We start from the raw sequence: 19,502 nt of genomic DNA, 5'->3' as shown, positions 1-19,502 counted from the left end.
GACTCTATATAATAGATCCCTCTGTGTGTAATGACTCTATATAATAGATCCCTCTGCGTGTAATGACTCTATATAATAGATCCCTCTGCGTGTAATGACTCCATATAATAGATCCCTCTGCGTGTAATGACTCTATATAATAGATCACTCTGTGTGTAATGACTCTATATAATAGATCCCTCTGCGTGTAATGACTCTATATAATAGATCCCTCTGCGTGTAATTACTCTATATAATAGATCCCTCTGTGTGTAATGACTCTATATAATAGATCCCTGTGTGTAATGACTCTATAATAGATCGCTCTGTGTGTAATGACTCTATATAATAGATCCCTCTGTGTGTAATGACTCTATATAATAGATCCCTCTGTGTGTAATGACTCTATATAATAGATCACTCTGTGTGTAATGACTTTATATAATAGATCCCTCTGTGTGTAATGCTTCTATATAATAGATCCCTCTGCGTGTAATGACTCTATATAATAGATCCCTCTGCGTGTAATGACTCTATATAATAGATCCCTCTGCGTGTAATGACTCTTTATAATAGATCCCTCTGCGTGTAATGACTCTATACAATAGATCCCTCTGCGTGTAATGACTCTATAATAGATCGCTCTGCGTGTAATGACTCTATATAATAGATCCCTCTGCGTGTAATGACTCTATATAATAGATCCCTCTGTGTGTAATGACTCTATATAATAGATCACTCTGTGTGTAATGACTCTATATAATAGATCCCTCTTTGTGTAATGACTCTATATAATAGATCCTTCTGCGTGTAATGACTCTGTATAATAGATCCCTCTGCGTGTAATGACTCTATATAATAGATCCCTCTGCGTGTAGTGACTCTATATAATAGATCCCTCTGCGTGTAATGACTCTATATAATAGATCCCTCTGCGTGTAATGACTCTATATAATAGATCCCTCTGCGTGTAATGACTCTATATAATAGATCACTCTGCGTGTAATGACTCTATATAATAGATCCCTCTGCGTGTAATGACTCTATATAATAGATCCCTCTGCGTGTAATGACTCTATATAATAGATCCCTCTGCGTGTAATGACTCTATATAATAGATCCCTCTGCGTGTAATGACTCTATATAATAGATCGCTCTGCGTGTAATGACTCTATATAATAGATCCCTCTGGGAGGAAAGGCCCTATATAATAGATCCCTCTGCGTGTAATGACTCTATATAATAGATCCCTCTGCGTGTAATGACTCTATATAATAGATCCCTCTGCGTGTAATGACTCCATATAATAGATCCCTCTGTGTGTAATGACTCTATATAATAGATCACTCTGCGTGTAATGACTCTATATAATAGATCCCTCTGTGTGTAATGACTCTATATAATAGATCCCTCTGCGTGTAATGACTCTATATAATAGATCCCTATGCGTGTAATGACTCTATATAATAGATCCCTATGCGTGTAATGACTCTATATAATAGATCCCTCTGCGTGTAATGACTCTATATAATAGATCCCTATGCATGTAATGACTCTATATAATAGATCTCTCTGCGTGTAATGACTCTATATAATAGATCCCTCTGCGTGTAATGACTCCATATAATAGATCCCTCTGCGTGTAATGACTCCATATAATAGATCCCTCTGCGTGTAATGACTCCATATAATAGATCCCTCTGCGTGTAATGACTCTATATAATAGATCCCTCTGCGTGTAATGACTCTATATAATAGATCCCTATGCGTGTAATGACTCTATACAATAGATCGCTCTGTGTGTAATGACTATATAATAGATCGCTCTGTGTGTAATGACTCTATAATAGATCGCTCTGTGTGTAATGACTCTATATAATAGATCCCTCTGTGTGTAATGACTCTATATAATAGATCCCTCTGCGTGTAATGACTCTATATAATAGATCCCTCTGCGTGTAATGACTCTATATAATAGATCCCTCTGCGTGTAATGACTCTATATAATAGATCTCTCTGCGTGTAATGACTCTATATAATAGATCTCTCTGCGTGTAATGACTCTATATAATAGATCTCTCTGCGTGTAATGACTCTATATAATAGATCCCTCTGCGTGTAATGACTCTATATAATAGATCCCTCTGTGTGTAATGACTCTATATAATAGATCCCTGTGTGTAATGACTCTATATAATAGATCCCTCTGTGTGTAATGATTCTATATAATAGATCCCTCTGTGTGTAATGTCTCTATATAATAGATCCCTCTGTGTGTAATGACTATTTAATATATCCCTCTGTGTGTAATGACTCTATATAATAGATCCTTCTGTGTGTAATGTCTCTATATGATAGATCCCTCTGTGTGTAATGACTCTATATAATAGATCGCTCTGTGTGTAATGACTCTATATAATAGATCCCTCTGTGTGTAATGACTCTATATAATAGATCCCTCTGCGTGTAATGACTCTATATAATAGATCCCTCTGCGTGTAATGACTCTATATAATAGATCCCTCTGCGTGTAATGACTCCATATAATAGATCCCTCTGCGTGTAATGACTCTATATAATAGATCCCTCTGCGTGTAATGACTCTATATAATAGATCACTCTGCGTGTAATGACTCTATATAATAGATCCCTCTGCGTGTAATGACTCTATATAATAGATCCCTCTGCGTGTAATAACTCTATATAATAGATCCCTCTGTGTGTAATGACTCTATATAATAGATCCCTGTGTGTAATGACTCTATATAATAGATCCCTCTGTGTGTAATGACTCTATATAATAGATCTCTCTGTGTGTAATGGCTCTATATAATAGATCGCTCTGTGTGTAATGACTCTATATAATAGATCCCTCTGTGTGTAATGACTCTATATAATAGATCCCTCTGTGTGTAATGGCTCTATATAATAGATCACTCTGTGTGTAATGGCTCTATATAATAGATCCCTCTGCGTGTAATGACTCTATATAATAGATCCCTCTGCGTGTAATGACTCTATATAATAGATCCCTCTGCGTGTAATGACTCAATATAATAGATCCCTCTGCGTGTATTGACTCTATATAATAGATCCCTCTGCGTGTAATGGCTCTATATTATAGATTCCTCTGCGTGTAATGACTCTATATAATAGATCCCTCTGCGTGTAATGACTCCATATAATAGATCCCTCTGTGTGTAATGACTCTATATAATAGATCTCTCTGCGTGTAATGACTGTATATAATAGATCACTCTGTGTGTAATGACTCTATATAATAGATCCCTCTGCGTTTAATGACTCTATATAATAGATCCCTCTGCGTGTAATGACTCTATATAATAGATCCCTCTGTGTGTAATGACTCTATATAATAGATCCCTGTGTGTAATGACTCTATATAATAGATCCCTCTGTGTGTAATGACTCTATATAATAGATCGCTCTGTGTGTAATGGCTCTATATAATAGATCGCTCTGTGTGTAATGACTCTATATAATAGATCCCTCTGTGTGTAATGACTCTATATTATAGATCCTTCTGTGTGTAATGACTCTATATAATAGATCACTCTGTGTGTAATGGCTCTATATAATAGATCCCTCTGCGTGTAATGACTCTATATAATAGATCCCTCTGCGTGTAATGACTCTATATAATAGATCCCTCTGCGTGTAATGACTCTATATAATAGATCCCTCTGCATGTAATGACTCTATATAATAGATCCCTCTGCGTGTAATGACTCTATATAATAGATCACTCTGTGTGTAATGGCTCTATATAATAGATCCCTCTGCGTGTTATGACTCTATATAATAGATCCCTCTGCGTGTAATGACTCTATATAATAGATCCCTCTGCGTGTAATGACTCTATATAATAGATTCCTCTGCGTGTAATGACTCTATATAATAGATTCCTCTGCGTGTAATGACTCTATATAATAGATCCCTCTGCGTGTAATGACTCTATATAATAGATCCCTCTGCGTGTAATGACTCTATATAATAGACCCCTCTGCGTGTAATGACTCTATATAATAGATCCCTCTGCGTGTAATGACTCTATATAATAGATCACTCTGTGTGTAATGACTCTATATAATAGATTCCTCTGCGTGTAATGACTCTATATAATAGATCACTCTGTGTGTAATGACTCTATATAATATAGGAGTTTCACTTTTTGTATTGAAGAACTGAAATAAATTCACTTTTTGGTGATATTCTAATTTATTGAGATGCACCTGTATATGTTTCTGTGTCGTGATTAAGACTCTTTGTGGAAACGCATAGGTCTTACTCCTATTACGCATTTGCCAAAAATATTTTGTGGATCATTATTTTAAAATGGCTAATAAAAGCTAAGTTTTCTATTAGTGCATTGGAGCCCTTTCGCTGGACCACCTGCATTCGTCCTGATTCCCTCCCAGCCACTCTGACTTGATCCCTGCAAGTTAGCGATTGCTTCCCACCCTATTACGTGAGCAGACTTTTCCCTTTTTCTTGCTCAATGCCATCAGTATGTTTTGCAACAATAAGGTTGTGAAGGTTTTAAGACAGCTGACTGGTTTTCCCCATCATGAGAGGTTTCTCTTGTGGCTCTATTATAATGAGACATCTTTTTATGGGCCGTCAGGTGAACCAGCTGATGATATTGGTCACTAAGTGGCAGGATTGCTTTCTACTTACTGATAGATCTCAGCCGGTGTCAGGACTTTCCAGGACTTTTTGCTCCTCTTTCTTCATGTGTTTAGTACTTTTCCCTGTGACATTTCTCATTATTACATCATTTATGGACATCTATGGTGATTTACTTGCCTGCATGGATTGGACGGGTTGTTACCGACATCTGGGGAGAATTTCATGACAATAGCACCTTTACCAATAGATCTAGTGAGAACATTGGTGAGGTGTCCGATACTTATTTCACCGCTGTAGATACTGAGGTCTTTGTCTCTTCACTAACCTGTTTCTCTCTTCTGACTTCTTCACCCTCGCAGGCGTCGCAGCGTCTTCGCCTTCCTCGCCCTCCTGCCCTCCTGCCTGTGGACTGACTACCTCTTGGCCTTTTATATTAACCCTTGGTAAGTCATTTTCCTTCTATATTCAGATGGTCTGGAGCAGTTGATGCATAACGTGTTGCGTCCTTTCCTGCGCCGGTCACAGCACGCCGCGCTCAGCGATTCTAGTAAATCCCCCCTGTATCGTCACCAGAGTGTCTGGATCCAGCACTGATACCGGGGATATCATGGGGATTATAGAGTGTACATCCTATTAGAGAAGTCGGCCATGATCTGTGCAGATGATGAATGATTGAGGGTCTCTTCTTCTGATTGACCACCCATATAAATTGACATGGCAGCTTCTGAGCAAGAAAGGTCTGACATAGGGCAGCACGGTGGCTCAGTGGTTAGCACTGTATGGTGGCTCAGTGGTTAGCACTGTACGGTGGCTCAGTGGTTAGCACTGTATGGTGGCTCAGTGGTTAGCACTGTACGGTGGCTCAGTGGTTAGCACTGTACAGTGGCTCAGTGGTTAGCACTGTATGGTGGCTCAGTGGTTAGCACTGTATGGTGGCTCAGTGGTTAGCACTGCAGTCTTGCAGCGCTGGGGTTCCAGGTTCAAATCCCACCAAGGACAACATCTGCAAGGAGTCTGTATGTTCTCCCCGTGTATCGTGGGTTTCCTCCGGGTTCTCCGGTTTCCTCCCACACTCCAAAGACTGATAGGGAATGTAGATTGTGAGCCCCGATGGGGACAGTGCTGATAATGACTGTAACGTGCTGTGGAATTAATGGCGCTATACAGTGGTGGCCAAAAGTATTGGCACCCCTGCAATTCTGTCAGATAATACTCCGTTTCTTGCAATCACAAATTCTTTGGTATTATTATCTTCATTTAATTTGCTTGCAAGGAAAAAACACAAAAGAGAATGAAGCAAAAATCAAATCATTGATCATTTCACACAAAACTCCAAAAATGGGCCAGACAAAAGTATTGGCACCCTCAGCCTAAGACTTGGTTGCACAACCTTTAGCCAAAATAACTGGGAACAACCGCTTCCGGTAACCATCAATGAGTTTCTTACAATGCTCTGCTGGAATTGTAGACCATTCTTCTTTGGCAAACTGCTCCAGGTCCCTGATATTTGAAGGGTGCCTTCTCCAAACTGCCACTGTGAGATCTCTCCACAGGTGTTCTATGGGATTCAGGTCTGGACTCATTGCTGGCCACCTTAGAAGTCTCCAGTGCTTTCTCTCAAACCATTTTATAGTGCTTTTGGAAGTGTGTTTTGGGTCATTGTCCTGCTGGAAGACCCATGACATCTGAGGGAGACCCAGCTTTCTCACACTGGGCCCTACATTATGCTGCAAAATGTGTTGGTAGTCTTCAGACTTCATAATGCCATGCACACGGTCAAGCAGTCCAGTGCCAGAGGCAGCAAAGCAACCCCAAAACATCAGGGAACCTCCGCCATGTTTGACTGTAGGGACCGTGTTCTTTTCTTTGAATGCCTCTTTTTTTTTCCTGTACACTCTATGTTGATGCTTTTTCCCATCTACTTTTATCTCATCTGACCAGAGAACATTCTTCCAAAACGTTTTAGGCTTTCTCAGGTAAGTTTTGGCAAACTCCAGCCTGGCTTTCTTATGTCTCGGGGTAAGAAGTGGGGTCTTCCTGGGTATCCTACCATACAGTCCGTTTTGATTCAGACGCCGACGGATAGTACGGGGTGACACTGTTGTGCCCTCGGACTGCAGGGCAGCTTGAACTTGTTTGGATGTTAGTCGAGGTTCTTTATCCACCATCTGCACAATCTTGCGTTGAAATCTCTCGTCAATTTTTCTTTTCCGTCCACATCTAGGGAGGTTAGCCACAGTGCCATGGGCTTTACACTTCTTGATGACACTGCGCACGGAAGACACAGGAACATTCAGGTCTTTGGAGATGGACTTGTAGCCTTGAGATTGCTCATGCTTCCTCACAATTTGGTTTCTCAAGTCCTCAGACAGTTCTTTGGTCTTCTTTCTTTTCTCCATGCTCAATGTGGTACACACAAGGACACAGGACAGAGGTTGAGTCAACTTTAATCCATGTTAACTCTCTGCAAGTGTGATTTAGTTATTGCCAACACCTGTTAGGTGCCACAGGTAAGTTACAGGCGCTGTTAATTACACCAATTACAGAAGCATCACATGATTTTTCAAAGGGTGCCAATACTTTTGTCCACCCCCTTTTTTAGGTTTGGTGTGGAATTATATCCAATTTGGCTTTAGGACAATTCTTTTTGTGTTTTTTTCATTGAAGACAAATTAAATGAAGAGAATAATACCAAAGAATTTGTGATTGCAATCATTTTCAGGAAGAAACTGAGTATTATCTGACAGAATTGCAGGGGTGCCAATACTTTTGGCCACCACTGTATAAGTGAGTAAAATAAATAAATGAATATTGGATAGAATGATAGTGTCTGTCAGGATAGATATGGCCGTCACCGGTAGGTTACAGATATGGCAGCGACAAATATCTGAGTGACAGGTGCGTGACAGATATGGCGGTGACAGATATGTGGTGACGGTAAGTGACAGGGGTTCTGCCCATCCTATGGCATTGTGTAAGTGACAGACACCACATTGGTCCAGGCTGCTGACACCCACTACTCCATCTATATAGCGTACAGATAGTGACTGGAGAAGAACAAGCAGAATACGCTCCAATAATTAGAATTTGTCAGTATAAGTCCATAGTGTGCGCTTCAGCCCTGGAGCCGAGCCACAGAGATCACAGGCCACCAGCAAATGAATTACAGGCTCTACCCAAAGCTTCTCAATCTGTGAGGTGCCCCTAGTTGTTGGGGGAGGTGCCCCTAGTTGTTGGGGGATGTGCCCCTAGTTGTTGGGGGAGGTGCCCCTAGTTTGGGGAGGTTCCTCTTTTTATTAGGGGAGGTGCCCCTAGTTCTTGTTGGGGGAGGTCCCCCTATTTGTTAGGGGAGGTGCCCCTAGTTGTTAGGGGAGGTGCTCCTAGTTGTTGTTGGGGGAGGTGCCCCTATTTGTTAGGGGAGGTGCCCTGGTTGTTGTTGTTGGGGGAGTTGTCCCTAGTTGTTAGGGGAAGTTCCCCTAGTTGTTGTTGGGGGAAGTGCCCCTAGTTGTTAGGGGAGGTGCCCCTAGTTGTTGTTGAGGGAGGTGCCCCTATTTGTTGTTGAGGGAGGTGCCCCTATTTGTTGTTAGGGGAGGTTAGGGGAGATTTCTTAAAGTATTGATGGCCACTCGTTTTTCTTTACTTAGCTGCTTTTTTCCTGCCATAATACAAATTCTAGCAGTCTATTCAGTAGGACTATCAGCTGTGTATCCACCAGACGTCTGCACAACACAACTGATGGTCCCAACCCCATTTATAAGGCAAGAAATCCCACTTATTAAACCTGACAGGGCACACCTGTGAAGTGAAGACCATTTCCGGTGACTACCTCTTGAAGCTCATCAAGAGAATGCCAAGAGTGTGCAAAGCAGTCATCAAAGCAAAAGGTGGCTACTGTGAAGAACCTAGAATATAAGACATATTTTCAGTGGTTTCACACTTTTTTGTTAAGTATATAATTCCACATGTGGTAATTCATAGTTTTGATGCCTTCAGTGTGAATGTACAATTTTCATAGTCATGAAAATACAGAAAAATCTTTAAATGAGAAGGTGTGTCCAAACTTTTGGTCTGTACTGTATATATATATATATATATATATATATATATATGAGTGTTCTCTAAGGGGAAAACAAGGGTACCCAGATCTCATTATATTAGTGTGGGAGGGGGGTGTAAGGTTATATTCCTGGGAGGACCACGTGCCACGTCCACGGTAACATCCTGGGTGGGCCCTGTACTGAATAAGGGTGGGAGCGGCATAGCCCAGGGGTAGTTTGGCTCATTCCCGCGAGATTGGCACTTGGGCTCTATCGGGCTGCATAACTTGTAATTTGTGTTAGTGGCTGTTGTGGCCCATATTTTGTAGAATCATTTATCCCTGTCATTTGTGTGACCAGTATAAAGAAAGTTATTTGCCACTATACGAGGTCGGAGTCATTCATATCAGCGCCTTATCCCTCATAAACATTCGACCGGCGTACCGGTCGTTACATCTTAGCGTAGTCGGCAGGATATGGTGCTCGCCATGAATGGTGACAGTAGCGAGGAAGGTGCTGCCGCGCCTGGTGTAGTAATCCACCCCCTTTCTCCCGTTGTGACCGGTAGAGACTGGTTAGTTGGTTGCTCTGCAACAGGCACACTACTTAACTACCTGCCCAAGTTTGATGGGTATAACTTGCTTCAGCTGCAACCGGAAGTCTCGCTGAATGCTCTGGAGGGGGATGCCCGCAAAGTTGTCTTCTTAAAATCCGAGGATAGGTGAAAGACGGTCGACGACATCATCCGGATGCTAGAGAAAGCATTTGATCACGTGGCGACAGCAGGGCAACTACGAGTACAGTTTTTCGCCCGGACCCAGAGAGATGGAGAAAGCCTGATCCAGTATGCTATAGCGCTGGAGGAACTGCATCAGATCAAAATGAAATCGCCTGTAACCGTGGGTACTGAGGCCGATGTCGACAGCATTCTTCAGGATCAGTTCATTGAGGGCATACGGAGTGAGGCGCTAAGGAGCGAATTGTTGCTGTAGGCGCGGAATTCCCCTGGTGTCACCTATGCCGAAATACAAGAAGAGGCGGTAGCACGGACTTTGGAAGTGAAGCCTGCTTTGCAATGGAGTAGCCTGCAAGTGGCTAACACAAGAGAGTCGAGACCAGACCCTGTTCAGGCACAGCTGGCGGCTTTGCAGAAAACCGTGGAAAACCTGATGGAACAGGTTCAACAGATGCAAGTTCGGGAGACACCTCCAATATGCTCGGCCTTGACGAACCCCCCTATTTCCCTTTATGGTCTACCCCCCTATACCTCAGGAAAGATGCAGACTTCTCCTAGACCTGAGGCATCCGGAGGTAGGGCAAGAAGACCGGTTCAATGTTGGCTATGCGAAGAACTGGGGCATATGCAGCGGTACTGCCCGAGGAACCTGCCGGCTGAAGTCCCGCCATCGGTAAAAGAGAGGCCCTCGCTGTAGTTGGGCATACGGCGAGGCAAGAACGAAAATTAACGCCCAACGTCTGTTCTGAAGATCTGATTGCAGAGAGTCCCACGTTGGAGGTGCAGTTTGCAGGAAAGAAGGTGGCGTGCTTAGTGGATACCGGATCGGAGGTGACGACCATGCCGATGGAATTTTTCAAGATGCACTTCGAAGAGACTGTCAAAACGGAGTCGGGACACCTGCTAAGGTTGAAGGCCGCTAATAATGAAGAAATTCCAGTGGCAGGCATCGCTTGGATGAGAGTGCAGCTGTGCGGCCAGGAGTTGGGAACCAAAGGAGTGGTGCTCTCCTGGTGATTCAGCGAATGAATATCCTGAGAGAGCTGGACTCCCTTTTGTTTGAGCGCGATGGTCCGAGATACTGGAAACAAGCGACACCCCACAAAGCCACTCAAAGGGCCCTGCAACAGGTAGTCCATTCGTGCGGCATTCAAAAGAGTTCGGCTGAAGGAAGAGCAGTGGGAGCGGTGTATGTCCCACGCCGGTCTGCCGTTGTAATCGCTCCGGGTCAAGAGAAGCTTGTGCTGATGCCGGTAGGGACGCACAGGAAACTAAATGGTGTGGAGGTGATTCTGGAACCGGTGGCACGGTCAGAAGATATGGATATCCCGATGATATCCCGAACACTGGCCATTGTGCAAGATGGAAGTGTACCAGTGAGATGTCTGAATCTGCAGAATCATGAGGTGACTCAGGCAGTGGGCACGAAGCTGGCTGATGTGTATGTGTGTGGTGAAGGAGTCATCCCCAAAAGCCAGTTCACACTGAGGGCCGACCGCCGGAACGCCTGGACCCTGTCGATGCAGACGGCAGCTGAAGAATCCCCCACGCCCGAGTGGAATGGATGAAAGATTATGGAAATCATGGGAGTGGATGAGTCCCAGTTGACTCCCGAACAGGCTCGCAGACTGGAGGCTGCGCTGTGGGAATATCAGGCTGCCTTCTCCAGGGGAGATGAAGACTTTGGTTGCACCAAGGCTGTGGAGCACGAGATACCCACGGGAAACACCCCCCCGATTCGGGAGAGATATCGTCAGATCCCACCGAGTCTTTATCAGGAGGTCAAAGGAATGCTGTCGCAGATGCTAGATAATGGGGTGATCCGGGTGAGTCAAAGTCCTTGGGCCGCACCGGTTGTGCTGGTCCGGAAAAAGGATGGAACCATACGGTTTTGTGTTGATTACCGTAAGCTGAATGCGCACACAGTACGTGACTCCTACCCGTTGCCCCGGATCAAGGAATTCCTGTCTGCCCTGAGAAAAGCGAAGTACTTCTCCACTCTTGACCTGGCCAGTGGCTACTGGCAGGTGCCCGTGGCAGCTCTAGATCGGCAGAAGACAGCATTCATCTTGCCAATGGGACTGTACGAATTTAATTGAATGCCCTTCGGACTGACTAATGCTCCCGGAACGTTTCAGCGGTTAATGGAATACTGCTTGGGCGATTACAATTTCAAGTCCATGTTGATCTATTTGGACGATGTGATTATATTTGGAGATTCGTTCGATGACCACCTGAAGAAGCTCCGGCAAGTGTTGCACCGACTGAGGGACAATGGACTTAAGATAAAGCCAAAGAAATGTCACTTGTTCCGGAAACAGATCGAGTATCTGGGGCATGTAGTGTCGGCTGAGGGTGTGCGACCAGCAACGAGTAAAATTGAGGCCATTCAGGGGTGGCCCCGTGCCAAGACCGTGAGAGAAGTATGGGTATTCCTCGGTTTAGCCGGATACTACCATTGGTTTGTGAAAGACTTTGCTAAGGTGGCTGAACCACTGATTGAGTTGTTGAGAGGGACGGCACAGGGGCCCAAGAATCAGCCGATTCGGTGGACTTACCGACAGCAACAGGCATTTGATCGGGTCAGGGCCGCCCTTGTACAGGCACCTTTATTGGCTTATGCTCACTTTGACCAACCGTTCTCCCTGTACAATTATGGAAGTCTCAATGGTCTGGGAGCTGTGTTAGCCCAAGAACAAGATGGGCGTGAGAGGGTCATCGCGTATGCTCGCCAGTCTCTATGGGACACCGAGCGAAATCCGGACAATTACAGCTTGTTTAAGCTGGAGATGGTGGCCCTGGTGTGGGCCATGACTGAGAAGTGTGCAGAGTATCTGGCTGATTCTGAGTTTCTCGTGATGACGGACAATAATCCGCTTGCACACTTGGAAAACTCTAAGCTGGGAGCCCTGCAGCAGAGATGGGTGGCGCGGATGTCCAAGTTTAATTAACGGATTTGGTTCCGTTCGGGTAAAGAGAACTCCAATGCTGACTCCATGGAGTGGATGATGACCTCGAGGATACTGAGATCCCCGATTTGAGGCGATTGCCTCTGTTCGTGGACGTGGCACGTTCAAGTGGGGTGGCGACACGGGTCGCCACGTTGCTGGGCAGGACTTGTCAAGAGTGGGCTGAGTTACAGGATGCAGACTCCGAACTATCACGAGTAAAGAGATGGCTGAGTCAAAAGTCCTGGCCCGACGGGAGACCAAGAGCCCGGCTGGGTGCAGAAGGACAAAAGCTGCTAAGGCAGTGGGATCGATTGGCCATAGCGGAGGGGATACTGTATCGCTGGATCTACATAGCAGCGGAGCTGGGGTACCGTTGGCAGGTAGTAATTCCAGCTTCAGTGGCTCTGGACATTGCTCAGGAAGCTCATACTCGGGGTGCACATTTTGGGCCTGAGAAGACTTATCGTTGGCTGCACCGGTACGTGTACACGCCTGGCTTAGAAGAAGTTGTGAGAGAGTTATGTGGTAGGTGCCGGGCATGTGAGCTGAATAAGTCCCCGGAGCAGAGGGCTCCTGTCCAGACAATCGTGATGTCTGCCCCACTGGAAGTGCTAATGGTGGATTATTTTTCAATGGGGTACGCCAGAAGTGGTCATCATTCATGTCTGGTCATGACTGATCACTTTACTAAGTTTGCCGTCGCTGTCCCCACCAAGGATCAGACTGCTAAGTCTGCAGCGGAGGCAATTTGTAAGCATTTCATCCAGGTTTATGGGTGTCCTCAAAGGATACATTCAGATCAAGGTGCTTGCTTCCAAGGTCAGCTAACAGAGTTGCTACAAGTCTATGGGATTCAGCAATCCCGGACAACGCCCTACCATCCGCAGGGAAATGGGGCCTGTGAACAGTTCAACAGAACCTTGCTCCAGATGCTGAGAACGCTTGAACAGAGGCAGAAGGAGCGATGGCCTGAGTTCCTCCCAGAACTTATGTAGGTGTATAACAATCGGGTCCATAGCACCACAGGATTTACTCCTTACGCGATGATGTTCGGTCGGCCTGGGTGAGAGATCGAAGAACTGAGTCTCACTGTACCTGATGAACCAGAATATCGTACAGCCATTGAGTGGGTCCAGGATCATCGCCGAAGGTTGCGGGAAATCCACTGGATAGTAAAAGACCGTGTGCAGGATCATCCCCACCGAGATCGGGGGCCGGTGCACCGAGATGAGTTCTGGGTGGGTGATAAGGTGCTAGTGCGAGTCACGCGTCCGGGAGGGAAGTGTTATGATCTGCAACATGTACTAAGGAAAGATCGGGGAAAGCTGTCCAACAGTAAGACTAAGCTGAATCCCTATGATGTAGCGGGCTGCCTGTTCCTAGCGAACAGACCCGCCTTAGTCCTCGGCTAGTCTGAACCTATAGCATAAGGGGAGGGGTCCCTAAAAGAACTAAGGACTGGAACAAAAATAGGACACCTCCTAAACAGAGAAATTGTTGCACAACACAAAAAGACAAACAGACAAAAAGGTACTAGAGGTCCAAGAAAGACCAAGCGAACTGACAGAGAAAGACACCGATGCACCTGGCTAGAAAGACAGTCAAACAACACTGAAGTCCAGCACAGCCTGGAGGGCGGAGCTGGAATATAAAGGCAGATGGTCACGTGACCGCAAAACACAAGATGGAAAAAACAAACAGGAGGGTTCTAACAGTACCCCCTCTTTTATGAGGATCCTTCGGAAACCTCCTGTGGAAAGCTCTAACAAGCCTAGGAGCAGAGACATCATCCGCCCTTACCCAGGAGTTGTCTTCGGGACCGAAACCCTTCCAGGAGACAAGATACTGTAATCTCCCTCTATGCCATCTAGAATTCAAGATACGAGAAATTTCATATTCGCCGTCTTCCACCACAGGAGGAACTGTGACAGTGGCGTCCCTATCAGATACGTCAGCCTTTTTCAACAAGGAAACATGAAACACAGGATTAATCTTCCAGGAAGTAGGAACATCCAATCTAACCGTAGACGGGTTAACAACCTGAAGCACTTTAAATGGACCCACAAACTTAGGACCCAGTTTTTTAGAGGGAATCCTCAACCGCAGGTTCTTTGAGGACAGCCAAACCCAGCAGAAAAGGAGAACACCCAGCTGAGGAGGATGTATGATTGTTAAGAGCAAATTCTGCGAGAGGCAGAAACTCAGACCACTCCTCTTGATTGTCCGCCACAAAACAACGCAAAAACTGTTCAACATCCTGGTTCTTTCTTTCAGTCTGTCCATTAGACTCAGGATGATACCCAGACGAAAATGACAAATGGACTCCCAACCTGTCACAAAAAGCACGCCAAAAGCGAGCCACAAACTGAGGTCCCCTATCAGACACAATATCCGTGGGAACGCCATGAAGCTTGACAATCTCCTTAACAAACGCCTTTTTGAGTGTCTTGGCGCAGGGCAACTTAATGAATGGAACCAAATGACACATCTTACTAAAACGGTCCACGACAACCCAGATGTCATTAAAACCCTCAGACACAGGCAGATCAGTAATTAAAACCATTGTGATATGTGTCCAACGCGCACTAGGAACCTCCAGAGGGCAAAGCAACCCCGCAGCAGGAGTATGTGAAGCCTTTGACCTAGTACACACAGTACACTGGCGCACCCACTTGATGGCTTCCTTCTGCCATCCAGGTTACCAAAAACTGTGACTGATAAGTCTCTTAGTCTCCGACTCATGACACTCCACAAACAAATCTGTCCTGTAGTCCAATGTCGCCACTACAACTCCTTTCTGTAAAATGCTCTCCTCCTCCTCGGCACCAACCGTAGGAGAGAAGCTGCGAGATAAAGCATCGGCTTTAACATTCTTAGTACCAGGGATATAGGCAACAGAAAAATGAAACCGAGAAAAAAAAAGTGCCCATCTAGCTTGACGGGCATTCAAGCGCTTGGCAGCATCCAGATAGATCAAATTCTTATGATCTGTGAAAACCTGAATAGGAAATCTAGTTCCTTCCAAAAAATGACGGCAATGTTCAAACGCGAGTTTAATATCCAGCAACTCCTGATTTCCTACATAATTCAGTTCGGTTTCCGAAAATTCTTTTGAATAGAAGGCACAGGGATGTACTCCACCCTTGTTCTCCTGAGACAAAACTGCTCCGACCCCCACCGATGAAGCATCGACCTCGACCAAAAAAGGCTTGGTCTCATCAGGCTGCATAAGGATGGGGGCAGAACTGAACCTCTCTTTGAGATACTCAAATGCTTCAATGGCCTCAGTAGTCCACTGGGCCGTATTCGCACCTTTCCTGGTGAGATCAGTCAGAGGCTTAACAATTACAGAAAAATTCTTAATGAATTTCCTGTAATAATTGGCAAAACCCAAAAATCTCTGTATAGATTTCAAACCAATAGGCCTAGGCCATTCCTGCACAGCCTGAACATTCACCGGGTCCATCTCAAAACCCTCGCTGGAGACAATGTAGGCCAAAAAACTAATTTTCTGCACAGCGAACTCACATTTCTCCAGCTTAGCAAAGAGTGAATTATCACTCAATAACTGCATAATTTCACGTACACTCTGCCAATGGGACTCGAGATCTGGTGAATAAATCAAAATGTCATCCAAATACACAACCACATTCTTACCAATCAGAAGTCTCAGGATGTCATTAATAAGGTTCTGAAAAAACGCGGGTGCATTGGTAAGACCAAAAGGCATCACCAGATTCTCAAAATTACCCACAGGAGTGTTAAAAGCAGTTTTCTATTCATCACCCTCCTTCACTCGTAACAGATTGTATGCCCCCTGGAGATCAATCTTAGAGAACCACTTGGCCCCCACTAACTGGTTAAACAAGTCAGGAATTAACGGCAATGGGTAGGAATTGCGTATGGTAATCTTATTAATTTCACGAAAATCCAGACATGGACGTAAACCGCCGTCCTTTTTTTAACAAAGAAAAATCCAACAGCCACAGGCAACTTAGAAGGTCTAATGTGACCAGCAGCCAGGCTAGTCTGTATGTACTCCTCCAAGGCCTTTCTTTCAGGGATAGTCAGAATAAACAAGCGACTCTTGGGAAGAGTAGCTCCAGGAACAAACTCAATGGCGCAATCATAATCCCTATGAGGAGGTAAAACTTGCGACTCCTCCTCCGAAAAAACCCTCCAAAAATCTTGAATAGGTACAGGTAATTCCCCTTTTTCCACAGCCGCAATGCGACCATTACAACATTTATCATAGCACTTCGGACTCCAAGACTTAATCACATTCATAGACCAGTCCAGCAAAGGATTGTGCAGTTTTAACCAAGGCAATCCTAGAACGACCGGAGAGGGTAAATTATCTAATACAACGAAGTCCAAAATTTCTTGGTGAACTCCATTGATAGTGAGGGGAAATGCAGCAGTTTTGTGAGTAATACATTTCAAGGGAGTGTTATCAATTGCAATCACAGAAATAGGTGATGACAAAGGTTTGGATCTCAATTTAAGGTTTTCCAAAAACCCTTTATCAGTCACATTAAGTGTTGAACCACAATCCACAAATACCTGAAATTCAATCAAATCTCCCTGAAAGAAACACTCCTGCAGAGCGTAAACAAGCTATACGGGCGTAACTGACCTTTTTTTTCTTTACCACAATAAAGACACAATCCCTCGACGAACCTCCGGTCTCTTTCCTGAGAGGAGAGCGACTTCGCCCCAACCTCCATCGGTTCTCCGCTGTCAGAGCAGATTTTCTGGGGACTAAGACCTGGCATTATAGGAGTCTTTACCTCATTCTGCCTAAATCTCAGCCTCCTACCCACACGAACAGCTAATTGCATGGCATCCTGCAGAGTCTCAGGTGCAGGGAATGCAATTAGCAAATCCTTAACCCTTTCACTCAGACCAGCAAGAAATAGACATTTCAAAGCAGGATCATTCCATTTGACGTTTGAAGCCCACCTTCTAAAATGTGTGCAATAATTTTCAACATCACCTGACCCCTGATTCAAATGTCTGAGTTCTGCATCAGCAGATGCGATTCGATCAGGATCGTCATATAATAGACCCATAGCAGAAAAAAATTCTTCTACAGACCTTAAGCATGGATCATTAGGTTGGAGAGAAAAGGCCCACCCCTGTGGTTCTTTGCGCAAAAGTGACATAATAAAACCAATGCACTGTGATTCATTCCCAGAGGACCTTGGTCTCAAACAAAAATATAACAAACAAGCATTTTTAAAGGAAAAAAAATCTTACTGTTTACCATAAAAAACATCAGACAGTCCTACCTTGGGTTCCACAAAATGCGCTCCAGAACAGCTACTCACATGTTGCTGGAGCTCGGCCACCTCCAGAGACAATCCCTGCAACCGTTGAGCCAAAACTTGTACGGAAACCATACGGATCCCCGAATTTCTTTCCTTCAGTTTTTTTTGGGGCTGGATTTACTGTTATGATCTGCAACATGTACTAAGGAAAGATCGGGGAAAGCTGTCCCTATAGTAAGACTAAGCTGATTCCCTACGATGTAGCGGGCTGCCTGTTCCTAGCGAACAGACCCGCCTAAGTCCTCGGCTAGACTGAACGAAGACCTATAGCATAAGGGGAGGGGTCCCTAAAAGAAGTAAGGACTGGAACAAAAATGGGACACCTCCTGAACAGAGAAATTGTTGCACAACACAAAAAGACAAACAGACAAAAAGGTACTAGAGGTCAGCATGGGTTTGTAACTAACAAGTCATGTCAGACTAACTTAATTTCCTTCTATGACAGAATCACTGACTGGGTGGATCAGGGAAATGCTGTAGATATAGTATATCTTGACTTCAGCAAAGCATTTGACAAAGTATCTCACACCATCCTTATTGAAAAAATGACCAAGTATGCAATGGACCAGGCAACTGTTAGGTGGATTCATAACTGGCTTAGTGATCGGACTCAAAGGGTGGTTGTAAATGGCTTCACATCCAGCTGGATGAATGTCTCAAGTGGGGTACCACAGGGCTCCGTCCTGGGACCTGTATTGTTCAACATCTTTATCAATGATTTAGATGAAGGAATTGAGGGGAAACTGATTAAATTTGCTGATGACACAAAGCTAGGAGGGATAGCTAATACTAGAGAAGAGAGAGAGAGGATTCAAAAAGACCTAAATAAACTGGAGCAGTGGGCAGCAACCAACAGAATGGTTTTTAACAGGGAAAAATGCAAAGTACTACATCTGGGCAATAAAAATGAAAAAAGCATATACAGAATGGGAGGAATAGAGCTAAGCAACAGTACATGTGAAAAAGACTTAGGTATACTAATAGATCATAGACTGAACATGAGTCAACAGTGTGATGCAGCAGCAAAAAAGGCAAATACAATTCTGGGATGTATTAACAGAAGCATACAGTCTAGATCACGTGAAGTCATTATCAGTCTTTACTCCTCTTTGGTCAGACCTCATCTGGAATACTGTGGCCAGTTTTGGGCGCCACATTTTAAAAAAGACATCGACAAACAGGAGCAAGTTCAGAGAAGAGCGACCAGAATGGTGACCGGTCTGCAAACCATGTCCTATGAGGAGCAGGATTTAGAAATGTTTAGCTTGCAAAAAAGAAGACTGAGAGGAGACTTAATAGCTGTCTACAAATATGTCAAGGGCTGTCACATTGTAGAAGGATCATCTTTATTCTCATTTGCACAAGGAAAGACTAGAAGCAATGGGATGAAACTGAATGGGAGGAGACACAGATTAGATATTAGAAAAAACTTTTTGACAGTTAGGGTGATCAATGAGTGGAACAGGCGGCCACGAGAGGTGGTGAGTTCCCCTTCAATGGACGTCTTCAAACAGAGGCTGGACAGACATCTGTCTGAGATGATCTAGTGAATCCTGCTTTGAGCAGGGGGTTGGACCAGATGACCCAGGAGGTCCCTTCCAACTCTACCATTCTAGGATTCTATGATAGTACTGGGGCTAGAGGGTTTAGGCTATACTGTAAATATATTATTAGGGCTAGTGGGTTTAGGCTATACTGTAGATCTCTTATTAGGGCTAGTGGGCCTAGGCTATAGTGGAGACCTTGTGAAAAGGCTAATGGGTTTAGGATAAAATATTGATCAAGTATTAGAGTTAGGTGAGGCTACAGTATAGATCTA

At 44.4% G+C, this 19,502-nt stretch overlaps 1 protein-coding gene across 2 annotated transcripts in view; it reads left to right on the top strand.

The window, feature by feature from the left end:
• PTPRO (protein tyrosine phosphatase receptor type O) overlaps nt 1–19,502 on the top strand; it is a 621,455-nt gene that overhangs the window by 436,366 nt on the left and 165,587 nt on the right. For both annotated transcript variants that reach the window (XM_073650602.1, XM_073650601.1), the window contains exon 17: nt 4,989–5,072. In XM_073650602.1, coding sequence (XP_073506703.1) covers nt 4,989–5,072 — 84 coding nt within the window. The remainder of the gene's footprint in view (nt 1–4,988; nt 5,073–19,502) is intronic.

The sequence above is a fragment of the Phyllobates terribilis genome, unplaced genomic scaffold (assembly GCF_046119375.1).
Source record: "Phyllobates terribilis strain yellow unplaced genomic scaffold, ASM4611937v1 Scaffold_10__3_contigs__length_209671492, whole genome shotgun sequence".
NCBI classification, from domain to species: Eukaryota; Metazoa; Chordata; class Amphibia; order Anura; family Dendrobatidae; genus Phyllobates; species Phyllobates terribilis.
Note: the sequence above shows the minus strand (reverse complement) of the source record. Positions and strands in the feature narration are given on the sequence as shown.